This window comes from Lithobates pipiens, unplaced genomic scaffold (assembly GCF_037356315.1).
Source record: "Lithobates pipiens isolate NorthernLeopardFrog02 unplaced genomic scaffold, aLitPip1_a1.2 Scaffold_22, whole genome shotgun sequence".
NCBI classification, from domain to species: domain Eukaryota; kingdom Metazoa; phylum Chordata; class Amphibia; order Anura; family Ranidae; genus Lithobates; species Lithobates pipiens.
Window position 1 is genome coordinate 143941148 of NW_027507784.1, and position 24504 is coordinate 143965651.

The 24504-nt window shown below is 44.5% G+C and overlaps 1 protein-coding gene across 2 annotated transcripts in view; it reads right to left on the reverse strand.

Moving 5' to 3' along the window:
- Positions 1-305: 305 nt before the first annotated feature.
- Positions 306-24504, reverse strand: part of LOC143924233 (ras-related protein Rab-5B-like) — a 113419-nt gene continuing 89220 nt past the window's right edge. For both annotated transcript variants that reach the window (XM_077448428.1, XM_077448429.1), the window contains 2 exons: positions 14362-14455; positions 306-1352 (listed from right to left, as the gene is read on the reverse strand). In XM_077448428.1, the coding sequence (XP_077304554.1) occupies positions 1240-1352; positions 14362-14455 (207 nt within the window). In that variant the 3' untranslated portion in view covers positions 306-1239. The remainder of the gene's footprint in view (positions 1353-14361; positions 14456-24504) is intronic.

Below are 24504 nucleotides of genomic sequence, written 5' to 3' on the forward strand. Positions count from 1 at the left end.
GAGAGAAAAGGCGGTAGATGGTGGGCAGGGCGTCCCCTTCTGCTGGTTGCAATGCAATTGAGCGGCTAGTAAGCTGCTCCGATTGCCATTACAAAAGAGCCAACTGCCAGCTCTAAAAACCAATATGGGGTGATGCCTGCAGCTATCATCCCGGTACAACCACTAGAAAGCCCAGCAATGCATAGGTATGTCGCTGGACGGGAAGTGGTTAAAATGGGTTGATTGTATGGCATGGCATACAAAGTTTTGGTTTATTCAAACCTGAATCCTTGACCTTTTAGGAATCCAAATAAACACAGCAAATGCTTGATTCACTTTTGCTTTAATGTTACATTAAAAATCAATATTTTAGGATTCAAGTAAAACATTATCTGAAGGTGCAAATACAAAAGTTTTATTCAGAGCATATTCTATCGCTTTTTTGAAGTTGTTCTTTTTACAATATAAGGGGAAATAAGGTACACAGGCAGTTGTAAAGTGTTTTCAGGGTAGACAGAAATGGATGGAAGGTAAAGTGCAACAGATCCACAGTGCTTTGTTCATCTGGGAAGTAGGAGAACCAATCACATCCAAGTAACATAAACAGTCATGTTGGAGATGTCAAGATAAATTAGGTCTTCGGATAGGTGGAGGATTTTTGCACACACAGTGTTGGTAGAGGTTAAAAAAAAAATGCAGTCTGATCAGGTTTATAGAATTCTCATGTCTGCTGAAGAGTTTAACACCTTTATATCAGACCAAGTTCAGTCATAAGCAGATAATCCTTTAAGTGCTTGAATAATACTGCCCCAAACGGTATATTCTCGACAGAGATACAGAGTACAGAGTTCTGGCCAAATGTGGCTGTACGCTCTGAAGATTTAAACTTGCAATAGCAGAATCTTAACAGTCACTGGGACTTGCTCAATGAAAAGCATAACACACTTCATACTGTCAGACCTGCTGCATGGTAACCAACTACTGCAAATATCATCAACCGTGGCGGACCATGTTTTTTTTTTTCTTTTGAAGATGGGAGTGTTTTTTGTTTTTTCTTTTACAATTTTGTGGTTTCTCATTTTTAATACTATGATAAAAAAAAAAAAAAAAAAAAAAGAAAAAAAGAAAAAAAAAAAGAGAGATTAGGCCAAATAAATTCCCACCAGCTGTAAAAAATAGGGGGCAGCATCCTAACCAGTGTTCACAATAATCGGTGTAGAAAATGCATACAGAAGGCGTTTGTTCTTGCAGTGTGTTCAATCAATTGCTGCAGCACCCGCTTCTGGGTTGCTGATCTGAGCCCTGGAGATTTACGCCTCGGTTGCGGGCAGCGTGGGTTGGATTCTGGGCATCAGATTTCGGCATTTTCTTTGCTATAGAAAGACAAGATATTTATATTAAAACAGTCTTTTGAAAGGATCAGGTGTCAGATGCAAGTTATAGATCATAACATTCACATGGGCATCTCCGCTAAGTGGAATCCACTTGCTCAGTGGGGGGGGGGGAATCTCTCCACTGAGCAGGCGGATGACAGGCCCATGACCGCTCTGCAGAGACGCAGACACAGTTCCGATCTCCTCTATGGGGCAATCAGATGGAAACGGACCGCCTGTCAATTTCCATCCAATCCACCAGATGGATGGGGGAAAGGACCATCCGTCTGTTTTTGGTGGGCAGGATTGGATCCAATGGTGGCTTTTGCTTATTCCTACAAATTACCATGGGCCTCAGACACGTCTGAAGGAAGAACATTTCTTGTTGCCTACAGCAAATAGACATTACCGCTAATCCTTATAATGTAGTAGAGAAGGGAAAAGCTGACTGCTTTATATAATAATAAATAAAAATGCAAGTAAACTCAAGAACAAACATGTAATATACTGCAGCTTTCCAATGTAGGTACTACATTCGTTTTCTTATTTTAGGGCTTTATTTTCACATGGTAATCCTGCCAGTACAAACCTGTGGGTGGCAATGCCTGCTCACTGTACCATATCTATGGACAAGTGTGCCCTACAGAACATCTCACCCTCATCTTCCTAACATAAGGGAGTTTGGAGTCCACAGAGGTGAACTGGGCAAGGCTGATAAGAACTGCTTCAAGCAGAATTCCAGGTTTCATTTGACTTTGGGCCAAGCTGGCCTGAACATAAAGTTTCCATTACCAAGCAATGCAGTGGCTCTGTGTGCTGCTACATACAGTAAGCGGTGCTGTGGCCTCTTTCACACAATCGGCCTGCAAAGATCCGCCTGTCCGTTCTTCAGGCAGATCCGAGGATTTCTATGGGCAGGCGGATGTCAGCTGAGATGGGTCCGCTGACACCTGTCTGCCATCCGATCAGATCAGATCGAATGAAAATGGACATGCTGTTTTCAGCATGCGTTTTCATCCGAGAACAGCGGGGCTCTGACAGGTCTGTCTCTACAGTGAGCGAGACGGACCTGTCATCTGCCTGCTCAGCGGGGATCAACAGAGCGTTCTCCTGCTGAGCAAAGTGGAGTCCGCCCTGTGTGAAAGGGGCCTTATAGTCAAATGAGACCTTGAATTCTACTAAGATTTCAGTGCAGCCCAAGCAAAAAGCATGGGAAGCCAGGACCTTGCTGAATTCTGGCAGAATCTACAGTTTGTTTTTTTTGTACACAAAAATGTAAACAGATATAATAAAGTACTTTCAGTGATATACTTAAAGTGTAACTTTAAGAAACAAAAAATATAGATGAACAAGCAGTATTAAAGTTTCTTAGCTGCCTGTCTGCGCTGTCCACCCCTTCCGTGCATACAATTTCAGCAATCCCCAGACAAACTCCTGCGTGTGTGCAGAAGTGATGTCATCTAGACCCAGCCAATGAAAAAACAGGGGAACTTCAGTACCCAGAAACAGACCGGCTGAAGAGGTCAGCGGCCTGCAGGGAGCCCTGGGATACCGCAGTACGAGAGTAAAAAGGCAAGCATAGTTACACTTTAAAAATAAGCAAATGAGAGACATTCACTAGAATTGTTTACATATACCCCAAAAATTACACATTTTCCATACTAAAGTACATAATCAAATAATCCACAGGCTCTATATTGGCTCAAAGTGATATTCAATTCAAAAAATAAAACTCATTAAATTGCATCTTAAAGTCCTGACATCATTCTTTTTTAATTTTATTTTTTTTAACTTGTTTATCCTGCAGGTAAGCCTATAATAAGACTTACCCGTAGGTAAAATGAATATCTCCTAAACCTGCATGGTTTAGGAGATATTCACCCTGAATGCAGCCACTGACATCAGCAGCGCATGCACTCTGAAGGCCTGGCGGATCGTAACAGAACATTAGAGCTCCTTGCCGGAACGAAGGGCACTGGCGCACATGCACGGGAGTGACGTCATCGAGGCTCCGGCCACTCACAGTGCCGGAACCCTCGAACCTGGATTAAACTCTGGGGCAACATATAAGCCCCCTCAGAGATGACCAGGCGCTGCTGCGGGGGCTTCATTCTAACGTACGCATTTCATAACGTGCTAGTATGCGATGCATATTAGCACATTATGCCATTGCCTTACAGGTTTTTTTTTTCCCAGCGGTTTACTACTTTTTTAACAGACCAGGCTGTGCAGCAAGTGGCAGTTAGCGTGTTGAGATAAACCATTAAATACTGACAGGGGAGCTTACAATGGTCAGCTTTTATTCATTTACATAAAACATTTATTCCAAAATGTGGAATAAAATAATTAAAATCTATTGCTGTTACCTGGGGTTCAGCTTTAATTTGTTAGTAAAGTCAATATATACAGTATCTCACAAAATTGAGTACACCACTCACATTTTGGTAAATATTTTATTATATCTTTTCGTGTGACAACACTGAAGAAATGACACTTTGCTACAATGTAAAGTAGTGAGTGTATAGCTTGTATAACAGTGCAAATTTGCTGTCCCCTCAAAATAACAACACACAGCAATTAATGTCTAAAACGCTGGCATCAAAAGTGAGTACACCCCTAAGTGAAAATGTCCAAATTGGGCCCAAAGTGTCAATATTTTGTGTGGCCACCATTATTTTCCAGCACTGCCTTAACCCTCTTGGGCATGGAGTTCACCAGAACTTCACAGGTTGCCACTGGAGTCCTCTTCCACTCCTCCATGACGACATCACTGAGCTGGTGGATGTTAGAGACCTTCTGCTCCTCCACCTTCCATCTGAGGATGCCCCACAGATGCTCAATAGGGTTTATGTCTGGAGACATGCTTGGCCAGTCCATCACCTTTACCCTCAGCTTCTTTAGCAAGACAGCGGTCATCTTGCAGGTGTGTTTGGGGTTGTTATGTTGGAATACTGCCCTGTGGCCCAGTCTCCAAAGGGACAGTACATGTTGGCAATCATGGTTCCCTAAATGAACTGTAGCTCACTCGTGCAGCCCCAGACCATGACACTCCCACCACCATGCTTGACTGTAGGCAAGACACACTTGTCTTTGTACGCCTCACACGCTTTGACACCATCTGAACCAAATAAGTTTATCTTCTCATCAGACCACAGGACATGGTTCCAGTAATCCATGTCCTTAGTCTGATTTTCTTCAGCAAACTGTTTGCAGGCTTTCTTGTGCATCATCTTTAGAATAGGCTTCCTTCTGGGATGACAGACATGCAGACCAATTTAATCCAGTGTGCGGCGTATATTCGGACCACTGACGGGCTGACCCCCCACCCCTTTAACTTCTGCAGCAATGCTGGCAGCACTCATATGTCTATTTCCCAGAGACAACCTCTGGATATGATGCTGAGCACGTGCACTCAGTTTCTTTGGTCGACCATGGCAAGGCTGTTCTGAGTGGAACCTGTCCTGTTAAACAGTTGTATGGTCTTGGCCACCGTGCTGCAGCTCAGTTTCAGGGTCTTGGCGATATTCTTATAGCCCAAGCCATCTTTATGTAGAGCAATAATTATTTTCGGATCCTCAGAGAGTTCTTTGCCACGAGGTGCCATGTTGAACTTCCAGTGACCAGTATATGAGAGAGTGATAACACCAAATTTACCCCATTCACACCTCAGACCTTGTAAGACTAGTCGCATGACACTGGGGAGGAAAAATGGCTAATTGGCCCAATTTGGACATTTTCATTTAGGGGTGTACTCACTTTTGTTGCCAGCGGTTTAGACATTAAATGCTGTGTGTTGAGTTATTTTGAGGGGACAGTAAGTTTACACTGTTATACAAGCTGTACACCAACTGCTTTTTTTGTACACTCACTACTTTACATTGTAGCTAAGTGTCATTTCTTCAGTGTTGTCACATGAAAAGATATAATAAAATATTTACAAAAATGTGAGGGGTGTACTCACTTTTGTGAGATACTGTATATGCTAGCATATCTAGCCCTACTACTCCCCCCTCCATTTTTTTATGTAGTGGATCTATATTCATACTTTTCTTTTTATTAATCCTTTTACTTCTCTTACTAAATTTTTGTATATGGGTTCCTTTCTGGCCCTATTTATCTAGGTACACTTTTAGCAGTATCAGCCTATAACTTATCTGGCATTTCAAGCGAATATATTATTACCTAAGAGACAACAAGGCCATGTGTGCCTAGACCAAGGCAGCACTCTGTCCCCATAAAATTTATAGTGTGCAGTCCCATTATGTGAATTTATTATGCATTATTATTATTTCTTTTTATGTATGACAAGGTCTTTCCACAAATATATACAAGAGCCTTAAGTAATTACTTAATGGGTTATAGGCCACCTTCAGGTGATGGACACTGGTATACCCAATCAAGGAAGTTCACTCCCTATATAACCCCTCCTCCTTCCAGGAGCACATCAGTTTTTGTAGCAAAGCAATATACTTAAATCCCAAAAAGAGGGGAGGGACCTCTGTGTCCCATGATGTACTCCAAGAAAAGGATTTTACAGTAAGCTGTTATAAAAATCCTATTTTCTTTATCGTACATCTTATTCATACATCATGGGACAATGAGCCTTAAGTAATTACTTAATAGATGTCCCATAGCAAAGCTACTTGAGGGGAGGGAGACACAACCCAGAGGGTACCCGGGAGTTTGCATTTTCTCCCTGTGCCTGCGTGGGTATCCTCCGGGTACTCCGGTTTCCTCCTACACTCCAAAGACATGCATGTAGGTTAATTAGAACCTGTCGAAAAAAAAAAATTGGCCAAATACGTGTATGTGAGCGTGTCTGGACCCCATGGGGGCAAAAGGACCATGCTATACCGCAGATGGACACCAGTGGCAAAAGCGCCCTGAGGCGATTCAGTTCGCATAGGTAGCGCTATACAAGTCACTCATTCATTCATACCCCCAGACTTGAGGGCTTATACTGCTACCTGCAGCACACTGCGCCCAAAGGCGATATCCTCATACCTCCTTACATCCACTTGATAAACTTTGGTGAATGTATGTACTGAAGACCAAGTTGTGGCCTTACAGATCTGACCCACTGAGGCCTGGTGATGCACTGCCCAAGAAGCACTAATCCTCCCTGGTAGTGTGCCTTAACTTGAAAAAGGGGGAATCTTATCCCTTAAATTCTAAGTTTGAATTATAACTTTGGCGAATCCGCTTAGCGACAGTGGATTTCGACGCTACCTGTCCTTACTTAGGACCTTCTGGCAGAATAAATAAGACATCAGTCTCACGAATCTGGGCAGTTGTCTTTAAATAGATTTCCACTGCTCTCACCACATCAAGACAATGTAGTGACTTTTCTTCCCTGGAACATGGTTTTGGAAAAAACAATGGCAGGACAATATTTTGGTTCAAGTGAAAACCTGAAACCCCTTTTGGCAAAAAGTCTGGACGAGGGCGTAACACCACCCTGTCCTCATGAATAATCAAATATGGCTCTTTGCAAGAAAGAACAGCCAATTCCCGAAACCCTCCATGCGGAGGATATAGCAACCAAAAATACCAACTTCCTTATCAGAAGGACTAAGGGAATATGTTGTATTGGTTCAAATAGCTGTTTTTGCAACACAAAACTAAGTTCAAGTCCCAAGGGTTCAAGGGAGGTTTGACTGGTGGATTAAGCCACATCACCCCTTGCATAAAACCCTGGACTAAGGAATGTGTAGCAAGCGGTCTTTGAAATAAGACCGATAAAGCTGAGACTTGGCCTTTAAAAGTACTCAAGGCCAATTTCATCTCTACCCCTAATTGTAGAAAGGCAAGAATTCTGCCTATGACATATCTCCGGGGGTGCCAACCCTTGGATTCACATCAAGAAACATAAGCCCTCCAGACTCTATAATATATAGTTCTGTAAGCTGGCTTCCTTGCATTAATCATAACTGACCAGGAAAGCCCAAATTTTTTCCGAATGTTGGTTTCAATAGCCAAGCCGTTAAATTTAGAGACCGTAAGGTAGGATGGAATATTGGTCCCTGTGAGAGCAGATCTGGCCATAGTGGGAGGGACCATGGAACCTCCACTGCCATCTTTACAATTTCTGCATACCATGACCTTCTGAGCCATGCTGGTGCTACCAGAATTACCGGTTTTCTTTCCAGCTTGATCCTGCAAAGAAGTTGAGGCAGCAATTAAATAGGAGGAAATGCATAGATCAGTGAGACTGATCCCATGGGGTCACCAACGCATCCATTCCACATGCGAGTGGATCCCTTGTTCTGGCCACGAAGTTGACTAACTTCATGTTGAACCTGGACGCTAGAAGATCTATGGTGTCCGTTTATGAAGCATTGAAATCTATTCACTGCTTCATTCTCCAGCATTCACAGAGGAGATCTTTCTGTTTATGAAGCGGAGTAGATCACTTCACCTTCCAAGGAGTGCAGAGATCTACAAACGCTTCCAACACTGGAAAACGGCCCCTAATACTGGAATCTTGGGAGACCTTACGAGATTACAGTACTAGAAAATCACAGAAACACCGAGATGTCAGTTTATTAAGCAGTGATAAATTATCACTGCTCAATACACTGACAGACGGCGTGGTTAATGTTAGTAAAATAAAGAGTCCCTATATATATATATATATATATATATATATATATATATATATATATATATATATATATATATATATATACACACATACATACATACATACACACACACACACGTGTATATACACACACACACATATACACACATAAATATGACAAGGGGACATGGTTACAGTGTTGTGGTGTCTGAACGAGGTATAAGGATATTTAAAATCTTCCTCTTTCTGCCTCAGATTCCCCCAGATTCTCTCTTCACTCCCCGATTCTCCACCTCTGAGTTGGTGAATGGGGAGTGTGAATTCTGACACAGATCGCCAGTGAAGCGCTCAGATCGCAGCTTCATAAACTGGCCGTTACTGTGTCAGTCTATGAGGATTCTCCATGTGCGGAGATAATCGGCGGGAGAACATATTCAAACACTTCTTCCCCTATTATCTCTGGTTCATAAACTGTTTATGGGCTGTGATCAGTGGCAATCCTCTGGATCACCGCTGATCACTGCTTGATAAAACGAACACCTATGTCCGGAGTCCCCCATTTTTGGCAAATAGTCCAAAAAAAGTTGGGATGAAGAGACCATTCCCCCTGGAATAATTGTTGGCGACTCAAGTAGTTCGCCTGTCAATTCTCTATTCCCGGAATGAAGACTGCCAATAGGCAAGGAACATTCATTTCTGTCCAAGTTAGAATATGGTTCACCTCTCTCTGCGCTGAAAGACTCTTGGTGCCCCTTGGTGATTGATATAGGCCACAGCTGTGGCATTGTCGGATTGGATCCTGACAGGACAATCCCGTAACCTGAAAGTCCAGGCCTTTAGAGCCAGACGCACTGCCCAAATCTCTAGGATATTGATGGGAAAGATTCTTTTGGCTCTTGACCACTGTTCCTGGACAGTTGTCTTTTATAGAACTGCTCCCTAGCTTTAAAGGCTGCCATCTATCGTTACCAATTTCCAGATAACTGGTCTGAAGGATTTTTCTTTCAGCAGATTCTGGGTAAGTAACTGAGGCTTTGGGAGACTCTTGGAGACAGCGGCATTGGCAAGTCTAAAGCTTGAATTGATTTGTTTCAAGTAGACAGGATACTGTTATGCAATGGTCTTGAATGGAACTGGGCATAGGGAACCGCTTTGAATGAAGCCACCATGTTTCCTAGCAACCTCATGCAAAGGCGAATGGAGGGATCACCTTTTGACCTGACCATCCGCACCAGCTCACTTATGGAGTTGATCTTTGGCTGAGGCAAGAACACCTTTTCCTGGGCTGTGTCTATGATCAGACCCAAGTACTCCAGCTTTTCCAGCAGTATTAAGGAAGATTTCTCTAGGTTGAGAATCCAACCCAAACTTTCCATGTAACTGGTTGTAACGCATACACTTTGCTCCAAACGAGCCACCGACTGGTCTATTAGCAATAGATTGTCTAGGTACGCCAAGACTGTTATGCCATGTGCCCTTAACCTGGCCAGAGGTGGAGTCAGCACACTCGGAGTGCTGTAGCTAACCCCGAAGGGCAGGGCTACAAACTGGATATGCTGCTGTTCTATCTCAAAACGCAGAAACCTTTAGTGAGCGGGAAATATAGGAACATGCAGATGTGCATCTCTGATGTCGATAGATAGCAGAACTTCTCCTCCCTATAAAGGTAGAAATTACTGACCTGATCGTCTCCATGCGAAAGGAGTGGATCTTCAGGAACTTATTTCGATTTTTTAGATCTAGAATGGGTCTGACATCTCCATTTGGTTTTGGTACCATAAAATGATTTGAATAAAAACCCAAACCTTGCTCTTTTGTGGGGATCTGTATGATCACCCCTTGAGATATTAATCGTTCTAGTGCCTGAAACAGAGATGGTCTTTTCTCTGGATCTTTGGGAAAGATTGACCTCAGGAAATGAGACAGTGGGAAGTCCCAAAATCCAGCTTGTACCCCAGCGTTACCATGGAGATGACCCATCTGTCCTGAATTTCCTCTTGGCAGACTTCTGAAAACTGCAGAAATCTTCCCCCCACCTTAGTGAGGGGGGTTGCCTCTTCGTGACGAGGCTTTAAGATTCTGCTTTGCAGGTTTCTGGCCCCAGGACTTCCTTTGAGCCTTTGGGTCTGACCCTGAGGTTTTCCTCTAGATTCTGAAGGTGGAGGCTGTTGCCATTGCCTAGAGGCAGAAGCCCCTGGCACAGGGGAGAGCCTGTTTAAATGAGGGGTGTTCATACTTTCTTTTGACTAGCAAAAGGGTACTTTTCCCAGTAGAAATTGTTTGGATATATTTGCCCAAATCTTCCCCAAATAGCCGCTCCCCATGAAAAGGGAACCTAGTTAAGAGGTTTTTACATGGTACTTCGGCTGACTGATTTTTTTTTTAACCACAGGATTCTACACATATGTACTAGCATAAGCGTAAGGCGGGATGCCTGGTGAATAGAATCTTTAATGGCATCTATGGCAAAGCACAATTTTGGTAGTTCAGCCAATTTCCAGGCTTGTTGTGCAGGAACCTAAGGGCCTGTCTAAATTGGTCCTTTAGGGATTGGCAGACGCCTATTGCAGCGACTGCAGGCTGAGTAATGGCATCTGCCAAGGAAAAAGAAGATTTTAACAAAAATTCCAACCTTTTATCTGTTGGATTCTTAAGCATTTGTGAATTGTCTACTGGACAAGTTAGGCTTTTATTCACACTGGAAATCGCAGCATCAACTGCTGGTACTTTCCATTTTTTGGTGAATTCCTCCTCCATGAGATAAAGAACTGAAAATCTCTTTGGAGGGAGAAAATGCTTATCCAGGTGATCCCATTCAGCAAAAATAAGCTGTTCTAGTAATGCATGGACAGGAAACGCATGCAAAGGCTGAAAAGGTTTTAAGGAACCCAAGGAAGAAACCGAGCTTTCAGCAGACTCCATTTAGGGGTAGCATGAAAGTAGAACGAACCATCGCCTTAAGAGTGTATCAGCAATTTCTCAGCTTGTGAAGCTGAAAAAGGTTCATCTACCGTTGTTTCCTCCTCAGAGAAATCATGGGTTTGTCTTTCCTCCTGGTCGCCTGAGGATAACACCTCATCTTGTGCCCACTGTTCCCCTTGCAAAGAGTCTAAGCATGCTTCCTATCCATTTGAATGGAGGATGCGTTTAAAGCTGCTAATCTTTCCTCCAGACCTTGCAGAGTGGAGAAAAAGACATCTTCAGTCAGGTATACAGGGGCTGAGATGCGAGAAGCAGCTGTACCATAAATATGTTCCAATGGCTCCCCCTGACTGGCCATAATTGGTATTTCAGGCAAGGATGGCCATATACTGCTGGAATTCCTAACACCTGGGGGGTGAAACCTTCAGTTTTTGTGGTGTTTTTTTTTTTGGTGCGCATAGTACTAAGCACAAAAGCAGAGGTACTATTAAAAATTGCACTACTTGCTGAAAATAGTCATGACAGAATGATGCCGCTATTAAGTTCAGCCTAGCGCTGAAAAAAATGTCTTTCCTATATCAGGAATTCCAGCTGCATTACATGCCCCACCGCTCCTGTGTCCCTGTGTGCAGCCTGCTTGCTTCTCCTCGCTTCTCCTCGATTTTTAAGGCTGTTTTCCTTGTGTCCTTGTGGACGTTGCTTAGGCCCCGCCCCCTTGAAAAAAAAACACCCCCTCCTTTTGTTTGAAAAAAAAAAAAACACTCCTGCTCTGAAGAGCGGCAGCTTTCGGGTCAGCAGACCCACTGGGGGGAGGAGGAGGAGAGGCAGAGCCCTGTCTTTTTACCCAGCAGGCAAAGAAAAAACACCAAAAACCTGAGAAAAACTTTGGGACCTCCACACTCTCCATGGCGGGGGGGTGGTGTAAAGCAAGGGGGGTACACGGCAGGGGGAGAAAAAATCATTTAGCAGATCTCTTACCTGAGATCTGCTCACAGTGCACAAGCTGCTACGGCCACACACAGATTGACACTGAGCTTTACAGTGAAGACAACTGATTAAGGTATGTGATAAGACTCCCTCTAGTGGAGAAATTAAGGCATGACAACATTTTTTCCCCTTAAAGAAGAAAGCATAGGTGGACTTTTTAGTTCCTAAGTTTCTTCCCTTACCTTATCCCCGCCACAGGATTTGCTGAATTAACAGACAATCCAACCCTCACCCATCATGGCAGGCTGCGTTTAGCAAACCTTCAAGGACAGGGTCCCTTAATATCAGGGTTCCACTCCCTTGAACCTGTAAAAAGCACCCACCAGGAAAGCTTTGGGTAATGTAGCATGACCAAAAGCCCTGGGTCCCAGGGTCCAGCCCTACAAAGAGGCGTTACAGGCAAAACATTGTGCTTCGGATAAGAGGCCCAGGTACCATCCACTTTGGCTGGATCTGGTCTATGTCTGGGCTATTTAAATCCAGCATGGATCCCTCCTGGAGCTCCTCAGAGCATATCTTCACTCATGACCAACAACTTAGACACTGGCGAAAAAACCGATGTGCTCCTGGAAGGAGGAGGGGTTATATAGGGAGTGAACTTCCTGGATTGGGTATACCAGTGTCCATAACCTGAAGGTGGCCTATAACCCAATAAGTAATTACATAAAGCTCTGTGTCGCATGATGTACGATAAAGAAACATCTTTGCCATTCTGAAGCTTCCCTCCAACCACTTTGCATATTATTTTATATATATTGTGATTGTATACTTGCCAAATATGCTGCAGAAATCTCCCTCCACTGAGTGTGGCTGCGGCCATTTTAACTGTGGGTAGCTTAAGCTGCTACCTGTTCACTTCCTGGATTTACAGACACCTCCAGCTCTACAGCTCTCATCAGCCCTCTTATAACTCATCCTCTCCCTTCCTGGCAAACACTTGGGGGGGGGGGGGGGGGGGGGAGGAGAGAGAGACACACAAAGAGACAGAGACGACAGAGAGCGAGCGCTGTGCATGTCATAAGCCTATGCTTTTTAATAGACAAACAGGAAGTGGGCTGGGTATTTATTGGCAGAAAAAAAATGTTTTACTATCCAAAATTAAAAAAAAAGGGCAGTAGATTTAATAAATGGAAAGATGAAAAAATTACTGAAGTTCGAGTTTAAGATTAAAAACCTTCTGTGTACAGCAGCCTCCTCAGCACCCCTTAATACTTTTCCCAGAGCCCCATCTCTTTCCAGTGATGTCCACGATTCCTTCACCCATCAGGGACTCTCCTCCTGATTGGCTGGGGCACAGCCAATTGGTTTCCACCGCTGATAATCAAAGTCAGTTAGCCAATCAGGGGAGAGAGGGGGCAGGGCCGAACTGCAGCTGCGTGTCTAAATGGACACACAGAGATGCAGCTCAGCTCGGGTGCCCCCATAGTAAGCTGCTGGGCTACGAGGCACTGGCCAGGAGTCAGGGACCAATAGCAGCAAAGAAGGATCCGGGCTACTCTATGCAAACCAACTGCACAGAAGAGGCAAGTATAACATGTTTGTTATTTGTTATTTAGAAACAAAAACACAAGACTTTACAATCACTTTAAAGTCCCACTGGCAATTAGTTTTCTTTATTGGTTCTATATTATTACCTCACTATACTTTGGCTGAGATTATAGTTGGATACAAGTATAAAACCTAACTAGACACACATATATATCTTTCACAGCCGTCACTTCTGGTGACATGATGGATCGGATACATTCTCATTGTACCTGTACTACATTCACCTCCGCTTGTCCTCTTGGATCCTTTGCCCGCAGCTCCTGGGCCAGGTATTCCTGCTGGTCACCATTGGAATAAAATGACGTGCATTTTATTTTACCTGATTTTTATGTATTGGGTCCCTTATGGTGACCCACAGCTTTAAAACATGATTATTTATCGCCAATTTTGACATATTTTTCAAAATTGAGGTTTTACTTTACAGATGATATTTATATGCACTTCTACTCCCGAGGAAGTGAACTGTGAGTCACAAAACGTGTCAGGCTTTAGGATGCAGCTTTTCAATTTTATTACGTATTGGTCTTAGTAATAATGTATTTTGTTATGGAATACATTATGCAATTACTACAAATCAGCTTGACAGTCTATTATTTAATATGCTATTTTACTGCTATTGTATTTATAAATAAACGTGTATACCGTTTAGTTATTAGTTGTATGTGTTGCGCCTCATGTAAAGTCCCAGGGCAAATTTATGTGTTTGTAACTAGGTCTGATCAGGGATGGAGGAGCATCACGAGTTGCATCAAACCACATATTTTATAGAGTTTATATCTAACACTACCCTCTCCTAATATTGACAATGCTATCCAAAAAATATCTCTGTTGCTCTTCCATTTAGATTTGAGACATCCTAAGAATGGAAGTCTGTTACTGCCAGATCACCAGTTGAGAAGGAAAAAAGTAAAAAAAAACAAAAACAAATGCATGAACCTAAGAATCGGTAAGCTTTGCTGTAAAACCTACCAATTGCCAAAAACAACTCGTTCACGTTCATTGCGGTTTTTGCTGATGTTTCCATGAATAACAAGCTTGTGTCTTCTGCATATGCCTGAGCCTCCTAAAAGAAAATGGATACAGTTATCAGATGTCATAAAAATCTTTTATTCTGACTTACATATTTGAAGACTTTACTTATCTGGTTAACCAAAATATTAAAGCTAAACACCAAGTAATTTGGTTATGGATTTAGAAAAACAAACAAAAAACTGAAAATTGCATACTTACCTTTCCACAATTTTCCTTTCCTGGTGCATTTTCATGGCAGCATACAATGGGTTGCGACTCCACCCCCACAACTTGATAGGACTGGTTAACTATAAAGCAAAGACAGACCCGGCTCACAGCATTCTCTGTAACTTTCAACATTTGGGTGGGCATCTGTATGCTGCCATGAATATGCACCAGTAAAGGAAAATTACAGAAAGATGAGTATACAATTTTCAGTTTCCCTGGTGCATCATGGCAGCATACAATAAGAACTCAGTCAGCACAGTGGTGTAGTGGTTAGCACTCTCACCTATCAGTAAGAAGGTCGCTGGTTCAAATCCCAACCACGACACTACCTGCCTGTAGTTTGCATGTTCTCCCTGTGCCTGTGTGGGTTTCCTCCGGGTACTCCGGTTTCCTCCCACAATCTAAAGACATGCAGGTAGGTTAATTGGCTTCTGTCCAAAATTGGCCCTAGTATATGAATGGGGACCTTGGATTGTGGGCTTCTTGAGGGTGGGGACCAATGTGAGTGTGCAATGTGCAGGGATGGGGACGGTTGTGGGCGCTCACTCAGGTTGAACTGGATGGACTGGTGTCTTTATTCAACCTAACTAACTATGAAACTAACTTGCCATATGGGAGGGTGCAAGAAAAACTTTGTAATCAGTAGCGCAAGTATGCACCCTGAATTTCCCAAATTTTACTGCCGTGAGTTGGGTTCACCTATTAAAGTGTAATGAAGGTGCCCTGGGAGGACCACATTGCTGACTTTCAAATAGCCTCAGGAGACTCAGCACAGAGCTGGCACTGCCCTATTTAAAATGTGCTCTCAAGACTCTGAAACAGGAAGGTCTTGTGAAGAGTAGGCTCTTTTAATAATCTTAACAATCTAGGAGGTGACTGAACTTGTTGATGCCGACTGACCCTGCCGTAAGCCATAATGGAACAAAGTATAGATTTCAGCTTTCCTGAATAAAATGGTAGCTGCCAAGCAGGTCACCAGAGAGTTAGCTCAGCATCCAGGAAATATGATTCTCTCACTCAACCAAGAAAAATTGTAAATTGACTTCCTGGTTAAATTGAAAGGAGAAAGACACCCCATGGATAAAAGTAGTCTGGAGTTTTAGGCCTATTCTGTCCAGGTAGAACGTTAAGTGAGGCTCCTTGAGAACAAAGCCTGCAGTTCTGACACCCTTTTTCACAGAGGTTGTAGAACCCAGAAATACGGTCTTAAGGGTTAGATTGCGGAGTGTAGCCAATTCTATAGGATAGAAATGAGGCCTTGATAGAAATGAGAACCATAAGCAGATTCCACATAGGGAACAATGGTTTCCTGGGAGGTCTATAACTTCATGCAAGCCTTTTAAGAATTGCATCACTAAAGGGTTAAGGACTTCTTAAACCCTTGTAAGTACAGACAAGGCTGAACTTTGAACTTTAAAACATATTTGAACGGTGTTAGAGAGGAGCTCCGTGGAACCTCTCTACATCCACCGCCATCCGAGCTCAGGGCTTCCCTAAGAGGTCCCCGAATCGCCCATCCGGCACATTCTGCGACCACTATTACAAGTCCGCGGTGGCTCCTAGCACATCGGGCTGGCCCGCGGCCCTGCACGAGATACGCCGCCATCTTGCGGCCTACATCAGCTCCGTAACCTCCGGGCTCCAGTGCCGCGGCCATCGGGGCGACATCTCCCCTAAGATCCACCCGGAGGCTACCCCACCTGGGGCTGGAAGGCCAGGTCCCCCCAGCGGACGGAGAGGGGTCGATCGGAACCCCCGGAGATCCAGGTGAGCTTTGGCGGCCATCTTGCTCCACCTCCGGCCTGCGGAGGGCCATTCTGTTCAGCTCCCTCCAGCTTCTGTAGCCCCACTATCCCTGGGAGGGACAAGGCCCATCCTCAGCAACCAGGAGTGTTTGCCCCCGGAGGGTTATCTGTGGTCTGCCGCAGCCACACAGCTAAGAGACTGAGGCTTCGGCCTTCCCGGTGGCCATCTTGGGCCACCCAAGGCCTTCCCATACCCACTGAGGCCTTCCTCTGATCCCCTCCTGCTGATCCCTCGGGACCCCTGGCTGATAGTGCTCTTGCCTCCGGGGCACCGCTGCCCACCCCTCAACCCCCCCCTTTTTTCGTTGTCTTGTGATACTCATGCTGCAGCTACCACCACAGGGGCCACGCACAGGGTCCCCTAAGATGAACATTATGTAAGCACTCTACGTTGACCCTTGTCACCTTCCTGTGCCCCTACACAACGCATACCATCCACTTCCACAACGAGGGGCACCGTAACTACCCAGTACCTAGTCTCAACACCTCATGGTGAGATACGGGCCAAAGCACCCTACTCAGTCCCTCTCCCCGGATCTGTGGCCCACACAGACACTAGACCGCTTCCTGAGCAGACCCGCATCCCCTGCCCCGACTTTGGCTACCATCATGTCCACACTGGTGGCCCCCCAGGCAACATTGCAGGAAACCTTGCGGACCTTGACGGACACCCCCTCAGAAACAATGCCTGCTCCCATAACGGTAGATATACTGGATGACAAACTACAGGCCCTCTTGCAGGATTTGACCAGCAATGTCTCCAAGGAGATGGGAAAACTGCACACGAACTGCGGGGGGAGATTGCTCAGATAGGTGATGCATGATTTGATACAATGCGTGCATGTCTTGGAGGAAGACAACGCTGGTTTGAAACAATCTATCTCCCAACTCCAGTCCCAACAAGAGGATTTGGAGAACAAGGAACGCCGCCAAAATCTGCGTATCAGAGGTGTTCCTGAAGCCGTCGGTGAGGGGGAGACCAGACCGTACCTACTCAGCCTCTTTAACGTTGTGGCCCCTCGGATCCCAGATATAGACTGGAGATTAGATAGAGCACACAGATCTCTAGCTCCAAAGCCCCCTGCGGGAGCCAACCCCAGAGACATCATAGTTCGTTTCCATTATTACGACAGCAAAGAAGCCTTGACCGTGGCCACTCGCAATAAATATCGGCTGGAATTCAAGGGGGCTAAGATACAGATCTTCAGTGACTTATCCCCTATTACCCTTGCCAAACGTCGCAGTTTCCGTCCTGTGACCATGCACCTGCAGAATCACCAACTCCCATACCGCTGGGGATTCCCCTTCCGCTTGTCGGCCACGAAAGATGGGGTCCAATATTCCATGAGGAACTTACAGGAAAGTGAGGCATTCATCCGCAACCTTGGCCTCCCGCCGCTACCAGATGAGGACCCCACACCGCTCCCGATGACACCTAAACCCGCATCCATTTCAGGCCGGATTTGGACCCCTGCTCATCAGAAGTCACAGAAATCCTTCTCCACCCCCCAACGAAGTCCCTTCCCCAGACTCCCACCTTGAGGGGGACCCAGCCCTCTATAACTGGCTCGCTCCAGCTTCGGCCCTTGTCTCACCATGCATCCCCCGACTTGGGGAATTTGCACCCATACACATGGGTTATCATCATTCTTATGGACTGTGGTACAACTTTTTTGCTACCTTCAAATTCTACTGGAAGGGTCAGGGGTCATCCAGATGAGCTGGAACCCGTGTGCCTCTCTTTGTTCCACGGCCACGGCTGTGGACTCCGGGGTGGTTTTTACCCCCCAGGCTACTTTTCATCAGTTTTTTGTTTATTTTTCTTTTTTTGACCTATTTTCCAGTTTTGACTTGCCTTGTTTACATTTTTCTGCATTCTCATTTCTCATTGTTGATGTTATGTACTATTGCATGCTATTTTTCCACAGGATACACCATGGAATTTTTTGCTTATTTGGCCTGTACATGTATTTATGGCCAATATTTGTTTTTTATGGTTAGCTCGTGCTAATCCCACTTCATAACGATGGCTCTACGGGTCCTTACCTATAATGTTAAGGGTTTGAACTCTATTCACAAGCGCTGGTTGGCTTTGAAGGAGTTCAGATCCTCAGCTGCAGATGTAGTCCTAGTCCAGGAGACACATTTCCGCACGGGGGGGATCCCTTAAATTTGCTGCTTTCCAATTTCCTTCTTGGCTTCTGATCCTTCCGGCAAGGCAGGGGTTGCAATTCTGATTAGGAAATCCTGACCGCTAAAGGATAAAATTCTCCTTCGCCGATCCCTGGGGTAGATACATTCTCCTGGACTCCGACTATCTCTCACACTCTTTCACTTTGATTAATGTTTACGTCCCCAACTCGGATCAAATCCAATTTCTCACTGAAGTACTTGGGAACCTGGGCAAGTACGCTCAGCCCTTTATGATTATTGAAGGGGATTTCAACATGACCTTGTCCCCTAGAAGACCGACAAAAAGCTACTTCCTTCCATCCCCTCAGCTAAAATAGAACGTCAATCTACCGCATTCCGCAAACTCATTAGATCTCACAACTTATTAGATATCTGGAGAATTAAACACCCTACCCATAAGCAATTCTCTTTCTTCTCCCCCCACATAAGATGTACTCCAGATTAGATTATGTTCTCGTAACAACCCCCCTACTGACATCGGCGGTAGCTTCAGAATTGAATTATCAATCAATTATTATATCAATTATCCCAAATTTGACCGAATTCTTCCATTTAAACGAAAACTCTGTGGCAGACGTGTCCACCCTTTGGGAGACTCATAAGGCATTCTTCAGAGGCTTGTGTATCTCAGCCACCTCACGCTTTAAGCGAGATTCAGAAGCTCGGAGACTAGACGTTATCTCACAATTACGAAAAGCGGGGAGACTCTGCTTTTGGCCTCCCCTACGGTGGCACATCTGCGCGCAGTTACAGTCCATTGATATGCAAAAATGCTCCAAGGCCCTACTTTGGGCAAAACAGAAATTTTATGAATTCGCTAACAAACCCCATAGGATGCTGGTGAGTAGGCTGAAACCTCGTCCGTTCCACTCTTACCCAGAGTTTCTCTTCCAGGTTGGCCCCTGACCCATTGCCCACTAACAATGTCCAAAGTCATTGGAATGTTTTATAATAAACTGTACATCTGCCTAGCCACAGATCCCAAACATCTATTCTCTCAAGAGGAACTTGACTCTTTTGCACCCCTTTAAAGCTGCCCAAACTGTCAACGACTCAAGTAGAAACCCTCAACGCCGCAGTCGTAAAAGAACTGCCTTCGCATAAATCCTCAGGTCCCGATGGTTTACCCTATCTTTATTATAAGACCTTCCTCCCAATCTTAAGTCCATATTTGCTAAACCTTTTTTTATCCTTACAGAAAGGTACTACCCCCCACCCTCAGTTTCTCCACGCCCATATCACATTCCTCCCAAAACCTGGCAAACCCCCATCTTTACCGGACAACTACAGGCCCATAGCCCTACTTAATTCTGATTATAAGATCTTTACTAAAATCTTAGCCAATAGACTTTCCTCTATGATTCCTACTCTCATTCATAGTGATCAGGTAGGCTTTGTTCTAGGTAGACGGGCAGGCGACAACACCAGACACACCACTGACTTAATAGATCTGCTTGACAAAACATCCCGTTCCTCCCTTATTCTCAGCTTAGATGCGCAAAAAGCATTTGATAGACTTGGCTGGCCTTACATGTTTGCCACATTTATATCGGCCCTCCAAGCCTTATATTCTCGCTCCACATCCCAAGTTCAACTGGAATCTTTTATATCTCCACTGTTCACACATAGCAATGACACCAGACAAGGCTGTCCCCTCTCCCCCTTGTTGTTTATATTATGCCTTGAACCCCAAGCTGCAGTCATTTGAGAGAACCAGGATATAAGAGGTGTCTCCCTGAGACGTCAGGAATACAAATTGTCTCTTTTCGCAGACGACATACTCCTCACTCCAACAAAACCACACATTTCACTTCCCAACCTCCACGCTATATTGGACTCATTGGGCTCACTCTCAGTTTATAAAGTCAATACGGCCAAGACGGAAGCTCTCCCTATCCACATCCCTCCCACGCTTCTTGCCTCCCTACAAAATAACTTCCCCTATCGTTGGTGCCCAGTGTATCTCAAATATCTTGACATACATTTAACGGTATCTTATCACTCCCTATACCAAGCTAACAATTTTTAAGCTGATAAAAACAGACTCACATTTTCCATGAGCGATTAAAGCATTGTGATCCATCCAAAACAATTTGATCAGTCATTCCATCCATCTAGTCTGCAGTCCACCTGGCCGCTCTTTACTGTGTATCCACTGTTTAGATCGAAAAATGCTGGCCACAGTGGACCCAGCGTGTGTCAAATGAGAATGAGGCTTGAGGCGCTGCTGCAAGCGGGATGAGAGGAGATGACGTCACTACTCGGTGATGCATTTCCTGAGCGCACGGGTTGCGATGGAGAGGCGACCGTGCTCCTTCTTCAAAGCCTCGTTCTCGTTTGACACACACTGTGTCCACTGTGGCCGGCATTTTTCGATCTAAACAGTGGATACACAGTAAAGAGCGGCCAGGCGGACTGCAGACTAGATGGATGGAATGACTGATCAAATTGTTTTGGATGGATCACAATGCTTTAATCGCTCATGGAAAATGTGAGTCTGTTTTTATCAGCTTAAAAATAAATTTGTACTTTTAAACAAATCTGCACCCAGAGGTGCCCCTCTCCTTGTGTTTGTATCATAGTACCTGGAAACCTGGTTTCAGTTCCTCCTTGGTGACAGCCCTGCATGTAGAAACCCCTGAAAAGAAACTAGCCAATTCCTATGGGATTATACGCCATAATACATAATGGACGTCTAAATCTGTATATGGATTGTTATGAGGGGGTCTCTTCCCTACTGTGTGTATTGTCTTAGGTGATTTGCGCCTCTACTTGTCCTGGGTTTCAGAGTTGGAGGCCTTGTCATGCAAGTCTCCCTACCTGGTCATCCACAAGGATAATGAGGTGCTATGTCCGCAGCCCTCTTTCCTTCCAAAGGTGGTCTCGGCATTACATCTAAATGAGGACATTGTGTTACCATCCTTATGTCCTAAGCTGACAGACCCGAAAGAGATTGCCTTACATTACCTGGACGTGGTCTGGGCTCTACGGGTCTGTTTCCCAGGTGTGTAAGGCGGCGACTTGGACGTCCGATCACACTTTCACTAAATTCTACAAAGTTGACGTAAGTGCATCTTCGGATGCTTGCTTTGGCCGCAAGGTTTTGCAGGTGGCTGTGTAAGGTTGCAATTTACACTTTAAGTTACAAGTTTCTTGTTAACGCATCTTTTGATGCATAAGTTGGCCGCTGGTTTTGATGGCGGCTGTTTAAGATGGCACCTCCGCTATTGAAGTGTTCCTTTTGTTGTGGATGAAGTTTTGTTTGCCGTTTCCACCCCTCATTTTTTGACACTGCTTGGTGACATCCCTAAGGTCAAGAATTAAAGGAGCTGTGTCCGTCAATGAACGAAAGAGAAAATAGGATTTTTGTACTCACCGTAAAATCCTTTTCTCTGAAGTTCATTGACGGACACAGCACCCACACCTCCTATTTATATTTGTACTGCTTTTTGACGAGCTGAGCTGCAAGAAGCAGGGTAAGGGGTTATAGCCAGAGGGAACGCCCCCTGGGTGATGCTGTCTTGCTGTTTTTACATGCCTTACATGTTCTGCCTAGTCCTCTCCTGAAGGTGGCGTGATAACCCTAAGGTCAAGAATTAAAGGAGCTGTGTCTATCAATGAACAAAAGAGAAATTAAGATTTTTTACATGTAGGAGAGGAGTGCCAGAACTTCCCAGTATGGAAGTGGTTAAGTGTAGGAGACAGACACTTGAGCATCCTAAGCTAAAATGGTATATTTGCATTTATTGATCCAAGAAGTTCCACTGACAGCCTAAGAATTCTACAATTCCACTGCTGTCTAGGCACAGTACAAATCTTGCTCCTCCTTCTGGGAGTGACTGACAGAAATGCTGTTAACACTACTCAGTTCAAGAGCATTCAATACTATGCCTCATAAGCTTAACATCCCATGACTTTGTGCAGGCTGCTCTCTGATAAGCGTCCCCCAACCTTTCTAGCTGGGGTTTGATGTGATAACGTTCCATCCGAAAACAATTAGTCAGTTACAAAGAACCAAGGATACTACTGTTCTGCTGGAAGAGGACTTCCCAAAGCACCTTTGGCTTTCTCTATCAAAGGATGGATATTCCTTTGTGGAAGTTCTACTGAATTTTTCCCATCGCTATTGCAGACAGTAAGACCTTTGTGAATGCCCTGGGGAAGATGTACAGACCGAAGGGGAGGCAATGAAACTGATTGAGGAATTGAAGATGAACTGGGACAAGTGGGTGTCTGATAAACCTACAGAGTATCCAGTCTCCCAGATTTATGAATAATTGAACTGACTGGAGGTTTTCCATTTTGCACGACTCCAACTTTCTGTGCTTGTTGAGTTTTTTTTGTTTTTCTTCTTCCACTTTAGCACTGGGCACAGATTACCGGATTTTTTTTTTATTATTTTGTTTTTTTTGCTAGGAACAGCGGTGAACCGAATCCTCATCTCCTCTGGGCAACTGGAACCTCCACGATTGCTTGTTTTTTGTTTTTTTTATCCAGCTACAAACTGGACCAGAATGTTTTACTTTTCCATCAACTCTGGTAGCCGGGTTGACTGGAAGAGATTGAAAGGTGGACTTCCCACCCATCAATGTTATATGATCGTTATGCTCATTGAATTACACCTCCAGCATGGGTGAACGCTTGTCATGATTTTCAATAGAAATTATTGTACTAGAAAGGTGGACCTCCCTTAACCTCCACCAATGTCATGCCAATATAGCCGATATGGTCCAATAATCCTGAATATTTTACCATCCAGGTGTGTGCCTAAAGAGTGTGACTTCTGCTGTTCTCCCAAGACAGGTGCCTTAGATCTTTAAGGCTTTAATAAAAGAAGACTGGGTACTTCTCCAGTTCCTTTACCAATCTTTTTCCCGGTCCGTAGGATTTCGCTACTTGGGAGCCTGTATGCTGGACCTTTTTGAATTTTCTGTGTTTTGTAAGATGATATTCGCCCTGACCTACTAGTGGTCACCCTTGAGATGACTGTATGCTGTCTACTCCCAAATAGATTGGATCTGTTGTCTGGTATCTTGCATCAGTTTTATTTTTTAAAAATATGCAGGGATGCAATGCAACATGACTATCTGGAGGTGCTCTTTACAGAATGTGTACAGAACACCCCCTGAAACATAATTTCCTGCTTGTATGACTAGCTCACAGATTTTCCCAGAAGTCTGCACCAAGATACAAGTCCGATTTTTGGCACACACTGCAACAAAAATTAAATTTTTGATAAGATACTGCCAATAGGAAATCACTTCTAAAGGGATGCAGACCCCCGCCACTTTCCTCAGAGTCCTGCAGGTGCAGCAGCTGGTTGATAATTATGAACCACTCCCATTAGATTCACTCAGCATATGGGCTGGTTATTGCTGGTCTGCTGGCACCTGCAGATGCTACAGTATGTAGGACTTCAGATCTAGATCTAATTTTCGGACTAGAGCCTCCTTGTATGTGACAGCAAGGTGACATGCCTTGCCAGCTACATGATGCATCCACCATCGGAGGTGACTGCTGCAGGTTGACCTTTAGCTTTTGCAGGGTATACAGTTTTGACAGCACCTGAGGATGCTCAGATGGCCCTCCTGGAAAAGCTCTAGCCAGGAAACCCCCATAACAGAGAAAAGATGTAAAAAGCATATGGAAAGCAAAGGGAAACGCCAAAGCTTGTTTAAATGCTTTTTATGAGAAGCCTGCACCACAAGAACGGTGCTCCAACCATATAGATCATTTAGAGACTGTAGAGCAGGGGTGCCCAACCTTTTAAAGAGCAAGGGCCACTTAAGCAACCTGGTAACCAGTCACGGGCCACAATGAGTGGAGCGGGTGGATGACAGGTCCATGTCCACCCTGCATTTGCAGAGTGGACACT